Source organism: Oncorhynchus masou, chromosome 22 (assembly GCF_036934945.1).
Source record: "Oncorhynchus masou masou isolate Uvic2021 chromosome 22, UVic_Omas_1.1, whole genome shotgun sequence".
Lineage (NCBI taxonomy): Eukaryota > Metazoa > Chordata > Actinopteri > Salmoniformes > Salmonidae > Oncorhynchus > Oncorhynchus masou.
The window spans coordinates 22,455,685-22,474,412 of NC_088233.1; the positions used below are offsets into that span (position 1 = coordinate 22,455,685).

The window sequence follows — 18,728 nt, forward strand, 5'->3', positions numbered from 1 at the left end:
CTATAATGTAGCTAGAAATCACCTAGATCTCCCCTCATGGATGTCTTTCAAATCAAAATGTATTTGTCACATGCTTCGTAAACAGTAAAATGCTTACTTACGGACCCTTCCCAAACAGCGTGGGAAAGAGCACATTGGCTGATAGCCTATCCAGCAAGGTGTCAGAGAGAACTGATTTCCAGTAGTTTTGTTTTGCTTAAAATGACACAACAACTAGGTTCCAGTTTAATAACGTTTACTTTACCTTGTTTCCACGGTACATGGTTGTCATTGCGCTCAGGGCAGGTCCATCCACAGTGAGGCAACCGCGCAGGCATACTAGTAACAGTAACATAGTAACAGACATTTTGGAATACTTAAAACATGTACTTAATAGTTTGTAATGCAGCAGATGATGCGTTGGAGGTGGTTAGTGCTTTTAGAGTTGTTTTCTCTCTTTTTCTCACTCTATCCTTTCTTTCTCTCTCCTCTTATGGTAGCTTTTAGCCTTTCACCATTGTGACTGTGTAATGGTTGTGTTTCAGGTGTGTGAAGGGTGAGGGGGAGATGGAGAAACTGCAGTCCAAAGTGGTGGAGATGCGTAGAAAACTGGATGATACAACTGCTGCCATGCAGGAGCTGGGCAGAGAAAACCAGTCACTACAGGTAACAATGCAGGACACATAACGCCATGTTAGACACGTGTATTGTGTCTTCAGTTGCATCGCTCTATGTGACCTGTCGCTGAACTAGGCAATACAACAGTACACATACACCAGTCTACATGTATTTTATTAGGATCCCCATTAGCTGTTGCCAAGGCAGCAGCTACTCTTCCTGGGGTCCAAATGTATTAGTCTCAACAGTCCACAGCCGTAGAGCCACTATAGTCTGATGACCCATTATTACATAATTTACTAATCTCATTTAATTGTTAAGCTGTGGACGTGTCAAAATATCCTGCACAGCTCTGCTAGTTAGAACTCTTTAGGACTTGTTTAATGGGTACTTAAAGTCAATAGAGCTGTGTGTGTTAGTGTTTACATGCCTGTTTGTATAGGTGCAGATGTGCAGTGGAGCTGGTTTTCCAGTGTGAATGTATATGGTTTAACCCCGCTCTCTCCCTGTCCCCATCTGTAGATAAAGCAGTCACAGTCTCTTACCAGGAAGTGGGCGGAGGACCACGAGGTACAGAACTGCATGGCCTGTGGGAAGGGCTTCTCTCTCGCCATCAGGAAAGTGAGTTGTGTTGCATGTCAGTCTGTTCATCTGGGTTGTGTACATGCTCAGAAAACCTTTTCAAATGTTTTGCAATGGAAAATGTGTGTTATTTTACAAATTCAGGTAGAGCCAGTCCATCTTCTTCTGTTTGTTTCCTAATGAACACGACCATGGTGAAGGAGGTGGTGACGCAAAGGAGTTGTAAAAAGTGTTACATCATCAGGACAGTCAGGCTGTCCTGCCCATCTTCCTAACTGGCTCTGTCTCTCTACTCTCTCCCCCCCACCCCCACACAGCACCACTGCAGACACTGTGGCAACATCTTCTGTGCAGAGTGCTCTGCCAAGAACGCTCTCACACCCTCCTCCAAGAAGCCTGTGCGGGTGTGTGAGACGTGCTTCGAAGATCTCCAGGGTTGACACCTCTCTCTCTCGGCCTCCTGGCCCCGCCAGTGACAGCATGTCTCATCGTTTCCTACGTGACCATTCTTACAAACGGACTCAGAAATCAACACCTGTCTCTCTGACTTCATGGACCATTGGAACCAATCAGACCTACTGTGCTGATTGGATGGGAGTGCAGAAGAAGGGGCCACAGTCACTGAATGGGCCAGGGCCAGTGGTCTTAGTAAGGGGGGTAGCTGGGGCCTCGGTGTCACACAAGATGGGAATATGATGGAAGAAGCACAGCAGACAAGCCAGAGCTATGGGATGGGATGGGCCAAATCTGTATAGTGCCTTTGCCACTTACGAGGCCGGCTGGTTGGTCAGAGAGTGGTAACGGAGAGAGCTCAACAGCACTATCCATCTTTACTCTACATGTCTAGCTTGGATGGCGGCCATCTTGGTTTGGCATCGTTAGCATCTTTTTAACGTTTAGGAAGACGAGGGGGTTGACTAAGTATACGTTGGGTCTAGAAGGGTTGTGAAGGCAGGTGGAAGAAAGAGGTTAAATACCGAACAGGTTAAGTTGTTTTAACAGAAGGATATAGAGTTAGGTTAAAGGGTTGAAAGCAGTGGTTCTGTTTGTTTTAGGATAAGTATTTTGTTAATGACCAAAGAATGTCCATGTGGAGTAGTCCAAATGTCCTGAGATGGTAGGATATTAGGCAAAATGGAAAGCTTGGATTTTTCTTTACCTTAATTTAATCTCAATTACTTTTTAAATCTAGCTGAAAGCTTTGAGTTTTTTACTTTTAAAGTCCTACATTTTTATCATAAATTCAGACATGCTTGAACATGGCTGGCATTTATAATGTACATCAGATTTTTTTTTGCAATGCTGCTCATTTTTCTACTAAACGTAATGAAGACTTTGTTTTGCACCGTCGTTGATCTCTTGCAAACAACTGCTTGTGGTGGTGATTTTTGTCATTGATTGCAGACGTGATGTGATCCACGTGGTTGCGTGTGGTGGTTTCTGTCGCCTGTATCCCATTCAACATCATGACTACTTACTGCAGGAGCTGTGTATGCTCTGCTTTGAAGCAATAACTGTCTGCGTGGATCTTTGTGTGTGTGTGTGCGTGCGTGTTTGTGGTGTTTTAGGAATGATGTGTGTGTGTGTGTGTCGGGTGGCAGTGTTGTCTGTCTATACAGCACCTCTACAGTGGTTTAATCTTTGGTCCGTGGACCACCAGGGTACTGTGTTATTTAATTTGTATTCTAAATTTCTTTCTATAATAATAGTTGGGAGTATTAAAGGGGGACTGAACCTCCTGATTTAGCCTCTGTTTCAGTTCTCCTCATAAGGAAATGCAACTGTGAATAAGATTTGTGTCTTGGAGGCGTGCTTTGATATGTCTCGTGTGTGTGTGTGTCCTATCTATCTGTGTGTTCGAACGTGGGAAGCCTTTGTACTTTCACTATGCCTAAACCGTACACACTTATAGTCACTCACCCTTCTAGATGACTTGAAACAGTCGAACCAGGTCTTATGGCCTAGACTAGCTGGCAAGCTAGCCAACTTCTTCGCCAATTAGCTTCAGCCGGCCGGTGTGCGACCATGGAAAAGTTGGTTTGACTTTGGATGGACCTTCAATAAATTACACAATGTAAATGGGACTATTTTCATGTTGCACATCTTTTAGTTGTCTCATTTAAAGCTTTCAATATTTTATATATGAATTTCTACAATTTTAAATTGGTTTTTAGGTTCATTGAAATTTGGAAATATGTACCTTTTTTTTATTTAATTTTTTTACATTGTCCCATGTACATTGTGCAATTTACTGATTCGCGGATGGTGGGCCTCGAGCTTTTGGCGGTTATTTAGTGGTCCCCGAAATGGAGATGGTTGGGAACCGCTGCTCTATAGTATGCATGGTGGCTGTTAAAACCTTCGCTCTACGTCACTTGGACGTGTCAATGTTGATTTACACTAACTGCAAACTCTTTACCACCAGTCAAATAGAACTGATAACACTGTCAAAAATGTCATCCTCATTCAAGTATTCTTATTTTCTTTCTGACAAGCTCTTAATACTGATTGAACTGCTCCTGCATTGTCTGGTCAATCTGCAGTACATGATTGTATTAAAATTTTGTGAGTGACTTGTTTGTGTGGAGTGGTTAGCTGTCTGGGTTCTGGTTTGCTGTCTGGCTAGCAATCTGCCTGTGTCCGGCGAGCTAAACATCCTTTACTCTCTCTATAACAGTCCTTCCTCCAGAGAATCTATATGCCATTTAGCAGACACTTTTCCAAAGCAACTTAACCATTTGTGCACATATTTTACGTATATGGGTGGCCCTGGGAATCGAACCCACTACCCTGGCGTTACAAGTGACATGCTCTACTAACTGAGCTACAGTGAACCAGGTCACTTTGATCAAGTAGTCTCATGTGTTAGTATCCATCTCTGCATTACATTGGTTTGGTATCGTCTACCTCAATTGACACAGGCATATAGATAGTACTATGGTTCACCTGAAAGATCACGAAAGTATTCATTCTCTGCTGGCCTGTCCATACAGATCAAGTTCCCCAGCTTGCGATGGGTGTCAAGGCCAAGAGTTTGGCGGTTTAGGCTTCACCGCTTTTATCATACTCTGGGTTAAGAGTCCACACATCAGATAGTGTCTGAGTCCCAACCTCTCTCTCTCAGTGCCATGGTGTCACTCCGTGAGGAAGACACAAGTATTGCCCCACTTACTATCACCCCATTCTACCCCTACAGTTGAGCGATGGTCACCAACCCTGGTTCTGGAGAGAGCTACAAGGTGTGCAGACTTTTGTTCCAGCCCAGCACTAGCACATGTTCATATCAATTGCTCATTAAGACATTAATTAGTTGAAACTGTTATTTCAGTGCTCGGCTGAAACAAATCCCCCCCCCCGTAGGGTTTACCATCTTACTGTATGACATTATCACACACTAATACCTGGCTGTTGTATTATCTTTGTAAAATTGTAATTTTCTTATGGATGAAAATGAAGGAGAGAGAAATTGTTAAAAAACACTTGTAATGTAAAAGAAAAATCCATAATTGTCTTACTGAATTCATTTTAGTGCATGGTACTACTACACTAATCTGTGTCTTGTTTCACGTGGATGTCGGTCATCGTCATGCATGATGTATCGATTGGCTATATAGTTCACATTCTTCTTTCTCCACTTTGGAGGATACCATGGTCCTGTTCATATACTAGGAATGTCTTTACTCATTTCCTTCAGGTAAGCACAGAACTGTAAGTGGATGGATAGGTGAAAAAGGTTATGACCCCCACCTATCCAACCAATTGAGATCTGTGACTACTTCAAGGAAGGTAGGAAGGATGCATTTCCGGAGTATTGTAACAGAGGCCCATATGTAGTGGTTGTGCCTTAAGTCAACGTCCTGTTTGTCAGGCTCTCTGTCACAGTGACAGTCGGGAACACTGCCACCACAGACTACAGTTGAGGTCGGATGTTTACATACACCTTAGACAAATACATTTAAACTGAGTTTTTTTCACATTTCCTGACATTTAATCCTATTAAAAATTTAAAAATTCCCTGTCTTAGGTCAGTTGGGATCACCACTTTATTTTAAGAATGTGAAATGTCAGAATAATAGTAGAGAGATTTATTTCATCACATTCTCAGTGGGTCAGAAGTTTACATACACTCAATTACTATTTGGTAGCATTGCCTTTAAATTGTTTATCTTGGGTCAAACGTTTCAGGTAGCCTTCCACAAGCTTCCCACAATAAGTTGGGTGAATTTGGGCCCATTCCTCTTGACAGAGCTGGTGTAACTGAGTCAGGTTTGTAGGCCTCCTTGCGCGCACACGCTTTTCCAATTCTACCCATAATTTTTAGACAGAATTGAGATCAGGGCTTTGTGATGGCCACTCCAATACCTTGACTTTGTTTCTCCTTAAGCCATTTTGCCACAACTTTGGAAGTGTGCTTGGGGTCATTGTCCATTTGGAAGACCCATTTGCGACCATGCTTTAACTTCCTGACTGATGTCGCTTCAATATATCCACATAATTTTCTTTCCTCATGATGCCATCTATTTTGTGAAGTGCACCAGTCCCTCCTGCAGAAAAGCACCCCCACAACATGATGTTGCCACCCCTGTGCTTCACGATTGGGATGGTGTTCTTCGGCTTGCAAGCCTCCCCCTTTTTCCTCCAAACATAATTTTTGTTTCATCAGATCAGAGGACATTTCTCCAAAAAGTACGATCTTGGTCCCCATGTGCAGTTGCAAACTGTAGTCTGGCTTTTTTATGGCGGGTTTGGAGCAGTGGCTTCTTCCTTGCTGAACGGCCTTTCAGGTTATGTGGATATAGATACTTTTGTACCCGTTTCCTCCAGCATCTTCACAAGGTCCTTTGCTGTTGTTCTGGGATTGATTTGCACTTTTCCCACCAAAGTATGTTCATTTAGGAGACAGAATACGTCTCCTTCCTGAGAGGTATGACGGCTGCGTGGTCCTATGGTGTTTATACTTGCGTACTATTGTTTGTACAGATGAACGTGGTACCTTCAGGCGTTTGGAAATGGCTCCTAAGGATGAACCAGACTTGTGGATTTCTACAGTTTTTTTTCTGAGAGTTTGGCTGATTTCTTTTGGTTTTCCCATGATGTCAAGCAACGAGGCATTTGAAGGTAGGCCTTGAAATACATCCACAGGTACACCTCCAATTGACTCAAATGATGTCAATTAGCCTATCAGAAGCTTTAAAGCCATAACACCATTTTCTGGAATTTCCCAAGCTGTTTAAAGGCACAGTCAACTTAGTGTATGTAAACTTCTGACCCACTGAATTATAAGTGAAATAATCTGTAAACAATTGTTGGAAAAATTACTTGTGTCATGCACAATGTAGATGTCCTAACGGACTTGCCAAAACTATAGTTAGTTAACAAGAAATTTGTGGAGTGGTTGAAAAACAAGTTTTAATGACTCCAACCTAAGTGTATGTAAACTTCTGTCTTGAACTGTACCCGAACTGGAAGGAGGAACATGTGTGTGTGATGAAGGAAAGAAAGAATCATGATATTTTATGTCCAAGATGTACCATTTATTGTATAAAAAAATCCATCACGATTAAGAGTAAATAAAATGAGTTGTTTCTATTTTCCTTGGTGGTCAGTGTCTGTTTATACCAGTGTGTTAAACTAGAGTATGTGTGATGTATCATGTTTTGAAACACACTGGGGTGATGTTATGATTGTATGTTGCATTGTTTGCCACAGACACATTTCTACAGTTTAAGTGAATGTGTGCTCAAAACACATGTACACATCAGCAATGCAGAACAGTCATCTTCTCATTTTCAAAATTGTATTGTAATCTATTATGGTACCGCAATACACTTTAAAAGCAAACATTCATTTTACAAAAGTTATTACAAGGGGTTGGGAGGGACCACAGTGCATGATAGTTATAGTTATGCTATGGTTCAGGCACCAGTAGCGGTGTTTGTGGTCGTCTGTTCTAGTAGCGAAAGTGGTACTGCTCAAATCTGGGAGGACTCTAGCCACAGTGAGGTGCTCTTCACCCGGGGAGGCTGCTGGGAATACAGTCTCAGCAGCGTCGCCACAGCACCCTCTATCTCTGACATCCACACCCTCTGAAAACACACACACATTTGTATTGTTATGGTTGATATTGTTGGTTTTTATCAGGGGTGCAAATTTGGTTTTAGAACTTATTTTTTATCCGATAAACACTTCAAACAGCCTACCCGACCGCTAGGAGGAGTCTGCATGGTCCTAAAGCACAGTGTCACACTGTTTTGTATCACATTCCAATGATAAAACGGTGGGTCAAAATGCAATTTCAGAATGTGTGTGGGGGGGGGGGGGGGGACATGTCCCCAGTGAAAGTTGCTCCCCTGGTTTTATTGTTGTTATTGTCCCCCCCCCCTTCTTCCCACATTGTTTTGTACTTCCCTTTTAATCATGTAAAGTGTGTTGTGACGTTTGTAAAATGCACTTTAAATTAACTTCACATTCAGGGTACCATGACAATACTCTGCTAACTCATGCCCAGTAATAAAGGAAATTCCACCTAACCTAGAAGTATCAGAGAGCAAGGTGACTCTGAAAGTACTGGAATAAACTATCAGGACAGTGGAAAAAAAGTTACTTCTCTGCTAGTGTAGTCTAACGATGACCCAACACTAGCTGGAGTGAGTCACTTGATTTCTGGGGGGATAGCAATAAGTATGTTTGTTCATCCCAGACAGATATAGACTGTAAATAGCTGAACAATGAATTTTATCATGAAACATGGTGATGAATGATATAACACAGGAATGTATATGCCAGTTATCAACCACCAACACATCTAAAAATGTATAACCTTTGATTCTGCTATGAGAATACTGAGATGGGAGTTTCCTGCTATTGATAGATCCATGTCTTACATAAGATACCACTGTTATGTGGTATATCATGTTATGTGATGCCCTGCGATGTTATCAGGCTATTGTTATGCCAACGGAATGTTGCCAGTCACCATGGTACAATTATAAGCACCCACCTGCACATGAACAAGAAAATGGTATGCAATCCAATTCTCACTGTAAAAACATTGCTGTCCAAAGTGTTTTTGTTTGTTCTGCAACACGCACAGTGTGTTTAATGTCAAGTCAGACTGCTCTTACTGTACCTTGACGGCCTCGGTTGGAGCTTGTAGGATGAAGGCAGCGATACACTGCTGGTAGCGGTTCTGGTGCATGATGATGAAGGATTGGGGTAGTCCTGAAGCTGAGAAGAGAAGGATAAAACATTCTTTAGTGCACACCGTTGAAAACGTAGCAACAAAACAATTCTAACAGAAAATGAAAACAAGCATTTGTTGTTGGATATGCTCAGTTGGTCCCTTCCTGTTTTAGCCCGTTTGCTTCCATTTTGTTCATAAACAAGAACTGGTTTATATTCATTAACGACACAGTAGTACAAAAGAAAGTACTGAACAAACAACTCAGGACTGATACTGCAATCTCGATTTGTATTTATTATGGATCCCCATTAGCTGCTGCCTACTTTACCTGGGGTCCAGCAAAATTAAGGCAGGTACACAATTTTAAAAACATAATACATTCACAGATTTCACAACCCACTGTGTGTGTGCCCTCAGGCCCCTACTCCACCAATACCACATGTCTACAATACAAAATCCATGTGTGTGTGTAGGGTTGCACATTTTGGGGAATATTCAGAGGTGGAAACTTTCCGTGGGAATATATGCAAATTAATACCATTTAAACGTAATGTTTTTTGCATTGGATATATTTAACATATCATATGGAGACAGAAACAACATGTTACCATTTTACTCATAAGTAGACATAATTGCAATTGATTTAATCCTTCCAATAGAAAAGAAATGTTACAAATTGAACTTTAAATGAGTTGACTCTTCACATGTGATGATTTCACTGAACATCAACAGAAAGGGAATATTGAATGATCCCCATTGATCCATCGCATCTCCCAAAAACGTTTTCAACATACATCTGTAAAATGATAGTCTAGAAACTAAAGCTTTGGTTGTCTTCCTCTCAGGCTTCAATATCTTCTCCCTGGACCTCATCAATGTCCACCTCTTGAACATTAGAATCTGAGGCCTCATCTTCACTGTCACTTTCCAACCTTGTTGAGGATGGCTCATTGTCAGGCTCAAAAAGCCTCAAATTTGCCCTGATGGCCACCAATTTCTCAACCCTTGTATTGGTCAGCCTGTTGCGTGCTTTGGTGTGTGTGTTCAACAAGGACCACTTGCACTCTGAGGTGGCTGATGTTGGTGGGATTTGGAGGATGATGGAGGCAACAGAGGAAAGAACCTCAGATCCACAAGTCCCTTCCACCAGGTGGCTGATGAGATATGTTGGCACGACTGCCATATTGCATCTCTATCCCAAAGCCCTTGCTTAGAAGTGTACTTTGCCAAACTGCCAAGAACCTTGCCCTCATCCAGGCCAAGTTGGAGAGAAACAGTAGTGATGACACCATAGGCATTGTTGATCTCTGCACCAGATAGGATGCTCTTGCCAGCATACTTGGGGTCCAACATGTACTCTGCGGCGTGTATGGGCTTCAGCCAGAAGTCTTAACGCTTTTTGATGTATTTCAGAACTGTAGTTTCCTCTGCTTGGAACAACAGTGAAGTGGGCAAGGCAGTTCGGATTTCTTCTCTTACATTTGCAAGCAAAGTCTGAACATCAGACAGGATGGCCAATCTGTGCAATGGCTACTGCTATAGGTTTCAGGAGTTTCAGGCTGCTTACCACTCCCAAAATACATCATCCAGGAGGATCCTATTGATGGGGGTGTTCATATTAGCAGACTGTGATGTGGCCATTTCTTGGAGCGATTCCTTCCCCTCCAGGAGACTGTCAAACATGATGATAACACCACCCTAACGAGTGTTGCTGGGATGCTTCAATGTGGTGCTCTTATTCTTCTCACTTTGCTTGGTGAGGTAGATTGCTGCTATAACTTGATGACCTTTCACATACCTAACCATTTCTTTGGCTCTCTTGTAGAGTGTATCCATTGTTTTCAGTGGCATGATGTCCTTGAGAGGCAGATTCAATGCATGAGCAGCACAGCCAATGGGTGTGATGTGAGGGCTGGACTCCTCCACTTTAGACCAAGCAACCATCATGTTCGCAGCATTGTCTGTCACCAGTGCAAATACCTTCTGTGCTCCAAGGTCATTGATAACTGCCTTCAGCTCATCTGCAATGTAGAGACCGGTGTGTCTGTTGTCCCTTGCGTCTGTGCTCTTGTAGAATACTGTTTGGGGATGGAGATGATGTAGTTAATTACTCCTTGCCCACAAACATTCGACCACCCATCAGAGATGATTGCAATACAGTCTGCTTTCTCTATGATTTGCTTGACCTTCACTTGAACTCTGTTGAACTCTACATCCAGCAAATGAGTAGATAAAGCATGTCTGGTTGGAGGGGTGTATGCTGGGCGAAGAACATTCAGAAATCTCTTCCAGTACACATTGCTGTGATCATCAGAGGTGAACCAGTTCCATACACAGCTCGAGCAAGACATTCATCAGCATTTCTCTGACTACGTTCCTCCATTGAGTCAAAACAATACTTCTGGTTCCAGGAGGACCATGAGCTGTTGCTATCGATAAGGTGTCTGATTAATCCTTTTCACCTCGAGTAGAAGTAGAAGGACTTTTGTCAGAGGTTGCTTGTTGTGAGTGCGGAGGGACCTTTATGCACTTGGCCAGATAATTCTGCATCTTTGTTGCCTTCTTCACATATGATTTGGCACAGTATTTGCAAATGTACACAGCTTTTCCTTCTACATTAGCTGCAGCGAAATGTCTCCACACATCAGATAGTGCCCATGACATTTTCCTGTAAAGATTAGAAAAAAATGAGTAAAAAAAACACAAATACAATTCCATGTACAGATAATTAGTTAAGCAGTTAGATTAAACTACTCCTTTATAAGATAAATTTACATGTTTTAAAATGAAACATGTATGGAAACAGGTGAATTAACACTCAGTTAGCAAGCTAAAAACAACAAGGTAGCAAAAACTAACTAGCAGAAACTGTTAACAAGTTAGACATTATTTAAACCCTCTGCTGTAGGCTACTAATCATGTATGTCATATAAAATATATTCACCCCACCCAGTATTGTAATCAAAACTTACCAGAAAGCATGTAGTCCTTGGCTCAGCCAGTGTAGTTGTGTGCCTTATGTGTATCCCACAAAAAAGGTTCAGTGTTATAAGATAACTTTTTGATGAATTTAAGTAAAATTCCCCCAAATTCCAGGGCTAAACTTCCCATGGTAAATTTCAGGCGGTAGCCTGATTTTCTTTTTTGAAAAAGTCAAGGGGTCTGAATACTTTCCGAAGACACAGTATCATTGAGGTGTTGATCCTTCCCCACCTGCTGCGTTGAGTTGGTCTATGTTCTTGAGCTGGAGGCGGTCCAGCGAGACGGGCTGATCCAGGACGGTGAAGGTACAGCCCTCCTTCAGCAACTGGTCCAACTCCTGGTTCTGAGGTGGACGGTGGGGACTCTGTTCAGGACCTGTGGATTTCTGGTGGGGGAGAGGGAGAAAGAGAGAATTCGGAAGTAAGTAAGGAAATAAGGAGTATAAGTATATGCAACAAATCAGATATTGGTAGCACCTTTTTGTTCCTCTTGATCTTGGTGATGAGGAGGAACTCGTCAAACAGAAACAGGTACACATTCTGCAGCTTGCCATTCTCTAGAATCACATATAGAGATGACATGGCTAAAATATGCAAAAACATGTGGAACTACAGTACAAACTACAGTACAAACTATTTTAATTAGTCTGGTCTAATTACTCTGTATGTCACTGATGTCACTGACCTGTAAGCACTAGTTTTCCCTTGTGCAGTAGGCTCCGATGAGAGATGAGGTTTTCGAGGGAGGCAGACTTTAGGAGATGCTTCAGATTCTGTTTGTAGCCAAATGAAGGGCTGTGGTTATGTTGTGGGAAATTTGTTTGCGTTCTTATAAGTTCATACTGTATGTGGTGTCAGTGTATACAACGGTGGGTCTAATCCTGAATGCTGATTGGTTAAAAGCGCATTCCAGCCTGTATATATTGCATAAGTTACCACCGGCTAAATCTATGACTTTAAAATGCCTATTTACTCTGTTCCATCTGAATGAGCAATCCACTGTCTCATCAGCCCAGCCAGGCAACTTATATACTTGACCTCCACTATAAAAACCATCAAGACATTATCTCCCATTTCTTTGAGACTAACATGTAGTTTTCAACAGCAGAGATTTGTGTAAACCTTGCCGCCTGTGTGTCCGACATTTGCAACATTGTTTCAAGATTCAAATTTGATCTCCAGCTGTCCCATAGTAATGAACGTGTTGGGATGAGAGAGATTTCAGTTTTTACAGCTTCAGTTTGAAGTGATTGTGTTAGCTATGTTGTTGGCTAGCTCCTCTGAACAACATTGTATTTACGAGAGAGCACATGCCAGGCAAAATTGTGTCTCATTAGCTTATTGTTATGGATGTATCTAAATAAATCTCACTAGAAAACACCTTAAACAAATGCAAATGCAGCTACTTTGCTGTTATTCTGGCTTTTTGACATGACTGTAAGTTAGCTGTAGTTGGCTAGCTAGAAAGCAAGGGATAAGAACGTTGCCAGCCAGTATGGCAATGGAACATTTAGAACAAACGACGTCCATAGATTCAGAACAAAAAGACTGAACGACTGAACGTCTCTGGCAACCAAACCAATAGAACCAACAAGCAGATGGCTTGGGTAGCAACCCTAGATTTGTTTTGGGACTATATCTTGTGGAAGGATGAAATTGTATGAACAAATTCATCACAATAACGTTTTTAATGAAAATATGTCAATCATTATTTGAATATGTTGGTAACCTGTTGTATAAAAGTGATATTGCCCGAGAAGCTGGTGTTTGGAGGAAATATTGGTATGATTTGCCAGCCCTAGACTTGGTCTTGGGCCTAACAACACCCATTTCAATACATCCTCCAAACACTGGCTTCTCAGGCATTTTCACTTAAATATCACACTGTAATATCTTATCTGTGTGTCTGTCTAGCTTTGCGGATCCTGATGTTAGGTATCACTTGATCCTTGTCTGAAAACCCACACTAAGAAGCTTTAGACAGCTTTCTCTTTCCTTTACATCAGTGCTATGATCTCAGATTTAAGATGCAGCTAAGTTATTGTAGTATCTGATGTGTGTAAGAAACGTTAACCATATGGCCTATTCTATTCAGATCTCAAGAAGATCCACTTGTCATGGCAAGAGGCAAACAAAGCAACCCAAGACTGACAATAGTGAAACTTTAGTACAAGCCCTATGTTCCTCCAGGAACCAAGATGATTAAGTAAATTGAGTAAGTTCTATTCTATTCTGCATTTGTGAAAACCAAGTTTGGTATTCAAAGCTCAACTCTCCCAGTATAGTGAAAGCAGCCTTACCTCAGGGACGAAGGCCTGCTTGTCTCTCTCCCACACTGGCAGCCACACCAAGGAATCTCTTAGCTGTTTCACCTTCTGGTAGTTGTCCAGCCATTTCACCTTCCCCTCCAGATCACCTGCTCACACACACACACACACACGCACAGAGGGGGAGGAGTGTGTGTGAATGACAAGGTCATCACCCTGGTCAAAAAGCATAGGAGATGTTTTGGCGGTGTTGGAGTGGTGTGAACTGACATATTGGTATGCGGCTGCTCGTGTTATTATCCCTACTGCATAAGAAATTCAAAATAGAGGTAGAAAGTGTAGGCTCTATCGATCATAGGAATAATGACTCTCAAATGTTAATTTGGATGGGGGATTTATAGCCCATATCAATCTAATTCAAGTTTTTGAACTTTTAATGCGGCTGCATAGGATTGGTCTGATTATAGTCAGGTGTGGTTTTGTTGCATCCAATGGCAGTGTCTGTGATAAGGTAACGCAGAGGCCTTAGTGAATTTTATAGCTCTAATGCCGCGTGCACACAGGCCTCATCATTACATTGAAGTATGGTACATTTTACGTAATCATCGTAATCCATGCTTCCAATCGCAATAAAAAGAATCACGCACCTGCTTTTCTGATAATGCATGGCAAAGCAATGTACAAGTTGGAAAAATCACAGCGGTGCGGATTGCCTCCCATTGAAAATAATGGACTTCCACCGGAATGCATATAGTTTACCTCAGTTGATGTGCACAAAATTTAAAGCAGTTTCACCTCTGACATCGCCAAAACAAAACTATGGGGATGTCAATCTGATTGAATCTAGCCCTCAAATGTTTGGTTGTGAGCAGTGCACAAACTAGTTAGGAACATCAATTCTGGCTGGCTTATATCTGGCTTTAGAACACACAGAAATTGATGACAAGGATGTCACTTCCTTGTCATCAGGTTCAATTAATATTATTTTTGTAACTTCGTATTAGTTTAATAAATTAGTTCTACTTTAACATTTTCAGCTGCATTTTGAATTGAACTATCAATTTGTCTGGTATTGGCAATGAAACAAATCAATTTGTCTGGTATTGCCCATGAAACAAATCAATTAGTCTGGTATTGGCAATGAAACAAATCAATTTGTCTGGTATTGGCAATGAAACAAATCAATTTGTCTGGTATTGGCCATGAAACAAATAAATTTGTCTGGTATTGGCCATGAAACAAATAAATTTGTCTGGTATTGGCAATGAAACAAATCAATTTGTCTGGTTTTGGCAATGAAACAAATCAATTTGTCTGGTATTGGCCATGAAACAAATCAATTTGTCTGGTATTGGCAATGAAACAAATCAATTTGTCTGGTATTGGCCATGAAACAAATCAATTTGTCTGGTATTGGCCATGAAACAAAACAATTTGTCTGGTATTGGCAATGAAACAAATCAATTTGTCTGGTATTGGCCATGAAACAAATCCATTTGTCTGGTATTGGCAATGAAACAAATCAATTTGTCTGGTATTGGCCATGAAACAAAACAATTTGTCTGGTATTGGCAATGAAACAAATCAATTTGTCTGGTATTGGCAATGAAACAAATCAATTTGTCTGGTATTGGCCATGAAACAAATCCATTTGTCTGGTATTGGCAATGAAACAAATACATTTGAAATAGTATCTCTGATGTTGCATCTCAAAGTTCTTGATACAGATATCATTAAACGATGACAACAGTTCAGTGTGTGTCGCAACATGGGTGTGATCTATAACGCTCCATTGTTGTGCATACCTTTTCCTTTAAACACCCCCCACACCCTTAGAACCAACTTCTCTGGTTTTAAACAGTCTATGTAGCATTGATATGAGTCAGAAACATTAATTATAGTGTCAGAATTGGCTACAAAGTGTAAATAGGATAATTGGTAATGAAGTCAGTCTCGTCCAAAACTGAGTTTTGTGAGTTCGTCACGACTTACTGGACAGTTGTCTATGGATACACAGTGCCCACTAACACGGGAGAATCAGCTGTGCTGATTGTGCTCTATCAGCTGTGCGAGCTCTATCAAATCATAGCAGCCAGAACCTCCAGACAGTGAGACAGATCTGCCCATTACTCAGCACCTCAGACTTGTTTACATAAGATAACATGTTGCCAATTTTATGTTGGAATTACCCTTGGACCTAAGCCCTTAATGGAGTGGCCACACACTGATGTGTTTGATAGTGACAAACACGCGTCTGCCACTTTTTGGGGCAAAATGAGAATTGAGACAATCAGAGCGCACTGGTATCCCAACTGCAACTTATCAATATTCCAAAACCCATTTGCGAGCATCTTGTGTCCCCCCGCAACCTGTTAGTGTAACATGATTCCCTATAAAACACTGATAGAAAGGTGCACACTCTGGTAATAAATAGTGAGAACGTTGTTTTTTGGGGGGGCACAGAAGCACACACGTTGTCACTCGCCAGTGACTTGATAAGCTAATTTGGTCCTGGCTGCTCAATGTGCCTGCAAGCTACTTCTTGCTAGCTTTATTGACAAACACAGAGTTGGAACCTATCTAGCTTGCTAGTGATTTTGGCCACTGGTAAACAGTGTTTAGGTTTTGCTTTATTTACGCTGGTTTGACAGCTTGGAAGAGCTACGGTGACTCAGGAGAGACAAACAACAATACCTGCCAGGGCACGATATGCAAAAATAACACCCACATCAAACCACACCCCCAAGACAACTCTCATTTGGCTTCAGTAATGGCAGCTTGCATTTCTTAATGAGCAATCTTCAAAACGAGTCCAGTCGCCCTTTAAGCCAGGAGATATGTGTATGTGACTGTCAAAAGCACAGCACTGTCAGGAAAACCCCAAGAGTCCCGATGACCTGATAACCTGAATGGCAGGTATGCTGTTTCCTACATAGAAAAATAGAACTCTTTGAGAGACACAGAAGAGAACCAACCTGTATAAAAGCACAGCCCCCTTCATTATCGAGGCATAGTGTTGATAACATCAAAGAGCCTCGCTAGATGCATCTGTTCAAGGCCAGGCAAATAGGAGATAGGATACAGCAGCCTGTGTAGTGATATGAGGTTCTACAATACAGTGTTCCAGTGAAGTGGGTGAAGGAAGGGGGATGCTCACATATGGAGGTGTCCACCTGCTCCACCACGCTCTGCAGGGCGCTCTCCTCCTCCTCCGTCCGGCTCCTCTTCCCAACGTTCTTCAGCAGCAGGGGGTAGCGGGTCAGACGCTGCAACGGCGCCACCAACAGGTCACGCAACTGCAGCCTCCGGCACTCCTGGTTCCTCTCACACCACTAGAGGAGAGAAAGAGAGAGAGAGCGTGAGAGAGTGATAGAGAGAGTGAGAGAGCGAGAAAGCCCTATAACAAAGAACAAATAGCAAAAACATATACATGATGAAATAAAAATCTTATAATCAACTATTAAAGACTACAGTCCCAGAACCCACTGGATTCTCCAATTGCATTGAACGAACTACAGGACAAAATACAAATCCTCCAACCCAAAAAGGCCTGTGGTGTTGATGGTATCCTAAATGAAATGATAAAATTGTTTTTTATTTATTTTTTTATTCACCTTTATTTAACCGGGTAGGCAAGTTGAGAACAAGTTCTCATTTACAATTGCGACCTGGCCAAGATAAAGCAAAGCAGTTCGACACATACAACAACACAGAGTTACACATGGAGTAAAACAAACATACAGTCAATAATACAGTATAAACAAGTCTATATACGATGTGAGCAAATGAGGTGAGATAAGGGAGGTAAAGGCAAAAAAAGGCCATGGTGGCAAAGTAAATACAATATAGCAAGTAAAACACTGGAATGGTAGATTTGCAATGGAAGAATGTGCAAATGATAAAATATACAGACCAGAAATTCCAATTGGCTATACTTAAACTCTAACATCCTTCTTGACTCTGGCATCTTCCACAATATTTGGAACCAAGGACTGATCACCCCAATCCACAAAAGTGGAAACAAATTTGACTCCAATAACTACCATGGGATATGCGTCAACAGCAGCCATGGGAAAATCCTCTGCTTTATCATTAACAGCAGACTCGTACATTTCCTCAGTGAAAACAATGTACTGAGCAAATGTCAAATTGGCTTTTTACCAAATTACCGTATGACAGACCACATATTCACCCCGCACACCCTAAATGACAAACTAACAAACCAAAACAAAGGCAGTCTTCTCATACTTTGATGATTTCAAAAACGCTTTTGACTCAATTTGGCATGAGGGTCTGCTATAAAACATTTATGGAAAGTAGTGTTGAGGGAAAAACATATGGCATTATAAAATCCATGTACACAAACAACAAGTGTGTGGTTAAAATTGGCAACAAAAAAAAAACATTTATTTCCACAGGGCCATGGGGTGAGACAGGGATGCAGCTTAAGCCCCACACTCTTCAACCTATATATCAACAAATTGGTGAGGGCCCTAGAACAGTCTGCAGCAGTTGGCCTCACTCTACTAGAATCTGAAATCTGATGATCTGGTGCTTTTGTCCACAACCAAGGAGGGCCTACAGTAGCACCGAGAACTTCTGCACAGATTCTGTCAGACCTGGGCCCAGACAGTAAATCTCAGTCAAAAGTAAAAAATAATAGTGTTCCAAAAAAGGTCCTGTTGTCAGGACCACAAATTCAAAATCCATCTAGACACCGTTACCCTAGAGCAGTGTTTCCCAAACTCAGTCCTTGGGACCCCAAGATTTTCACATTTATTTTTTTGCCCTAACACTACACAGTTGATTCAAATGATCAAAGCTGGAATATTCATTGATTATTTGAATCAGCTGTGTAGTGCTAGGGCAAAAACCAAGAGGTGCACCCCTTGGGGTCCCGAGGACCGAGTTTGGGAAACCCTGCCCTAGAGCACACAAAAAACTATACATACCTCGGCCTAAATATCAGTGCCAAAGGTAACTTCCACAAAGCTATGAACAATCTGCGAGACAAGGGAAGAAGGGCCTTCTATGCCATCAAAAGGAACATATTATTTGACATACCAATTACGATCTGGCTAAAAAATACTTCAATCAGTTATAGAACCCATTGCCCTT

At 41.6% G+C, this 18,728-nt stretch overlaps 2 protein-coding genes across 5 annotated transcripts in view; one reads left to right on the top strand and one right to left on the bottom strand.

Annotated features, from left to right (window-relative positions):
• Positions 1–6,773, top strand: part of LOC135509195 (early endosome antigen 1-like) — a 42,977-nt gene extending 36,204 nt beyond the window's left edge. For both annotated transcript variants that reach the window (XM_064929643.1, XM_064929644.1), the window contains 3 exons: positions 525–645; positions 1,120–1,218; positions 1,497–6,773. In XM_064929643.1, the coding sequence (XP_064785715.1) occupies positions 525–645; positions 1,120–1,218; positions 1,497–1,619 (343 nt within the window). In that variant the 3' untranslated portion in view covers positions 1,620–6,773. The remainder of the gene's footprint in view (positions 1–524; positions 646–1,119; positions 1,219–1,496) is intronic.
• Positions 6,765–18,728, bottom strand: part of LOC135509196 (pleckstrin homology domain-containing family G member 7-like) — a 41,273-nt gene continuing 29,309 nt past the window's right edge. For 2 of the 3 annotated variants that reach the window (XM_064929645.1, XM_064929646.1), the window contains 7 exons: positions 16,768–16,942; positions 13,644–13,759; positions 12,029–12,116; positions 11,821–11,900; positions 11,576–11,729; positions 8,309–8,406; positions 6,765–7,265 (listed from right to left, as the gene is read on the bottom strand). In XM_064929645.1, coding sequence (XP_064785717.1) covers positions 7,152–7,265; positions 8,309–8,406; positions 11,576–11,729; positions 11,821–11,900; positions 12,029–12,116; positions 13,644–13,759; positions 16,768–16,942 — 825 coding nt within the window. In that variant the 3' untranslated portion in view covers positions 6,765–7,151. The remainder of the gene's footprint in view (positions 7,266–8,308; positions 8,407–11,575; positions 11,730–11,820; positions 11,901–12,028; positions 12,117–13,643; positions 13,760–16,767; positions 16,943–18,728) is intronic. The other variant, XM_064929647.1, reaches the window with a different exon arrangement.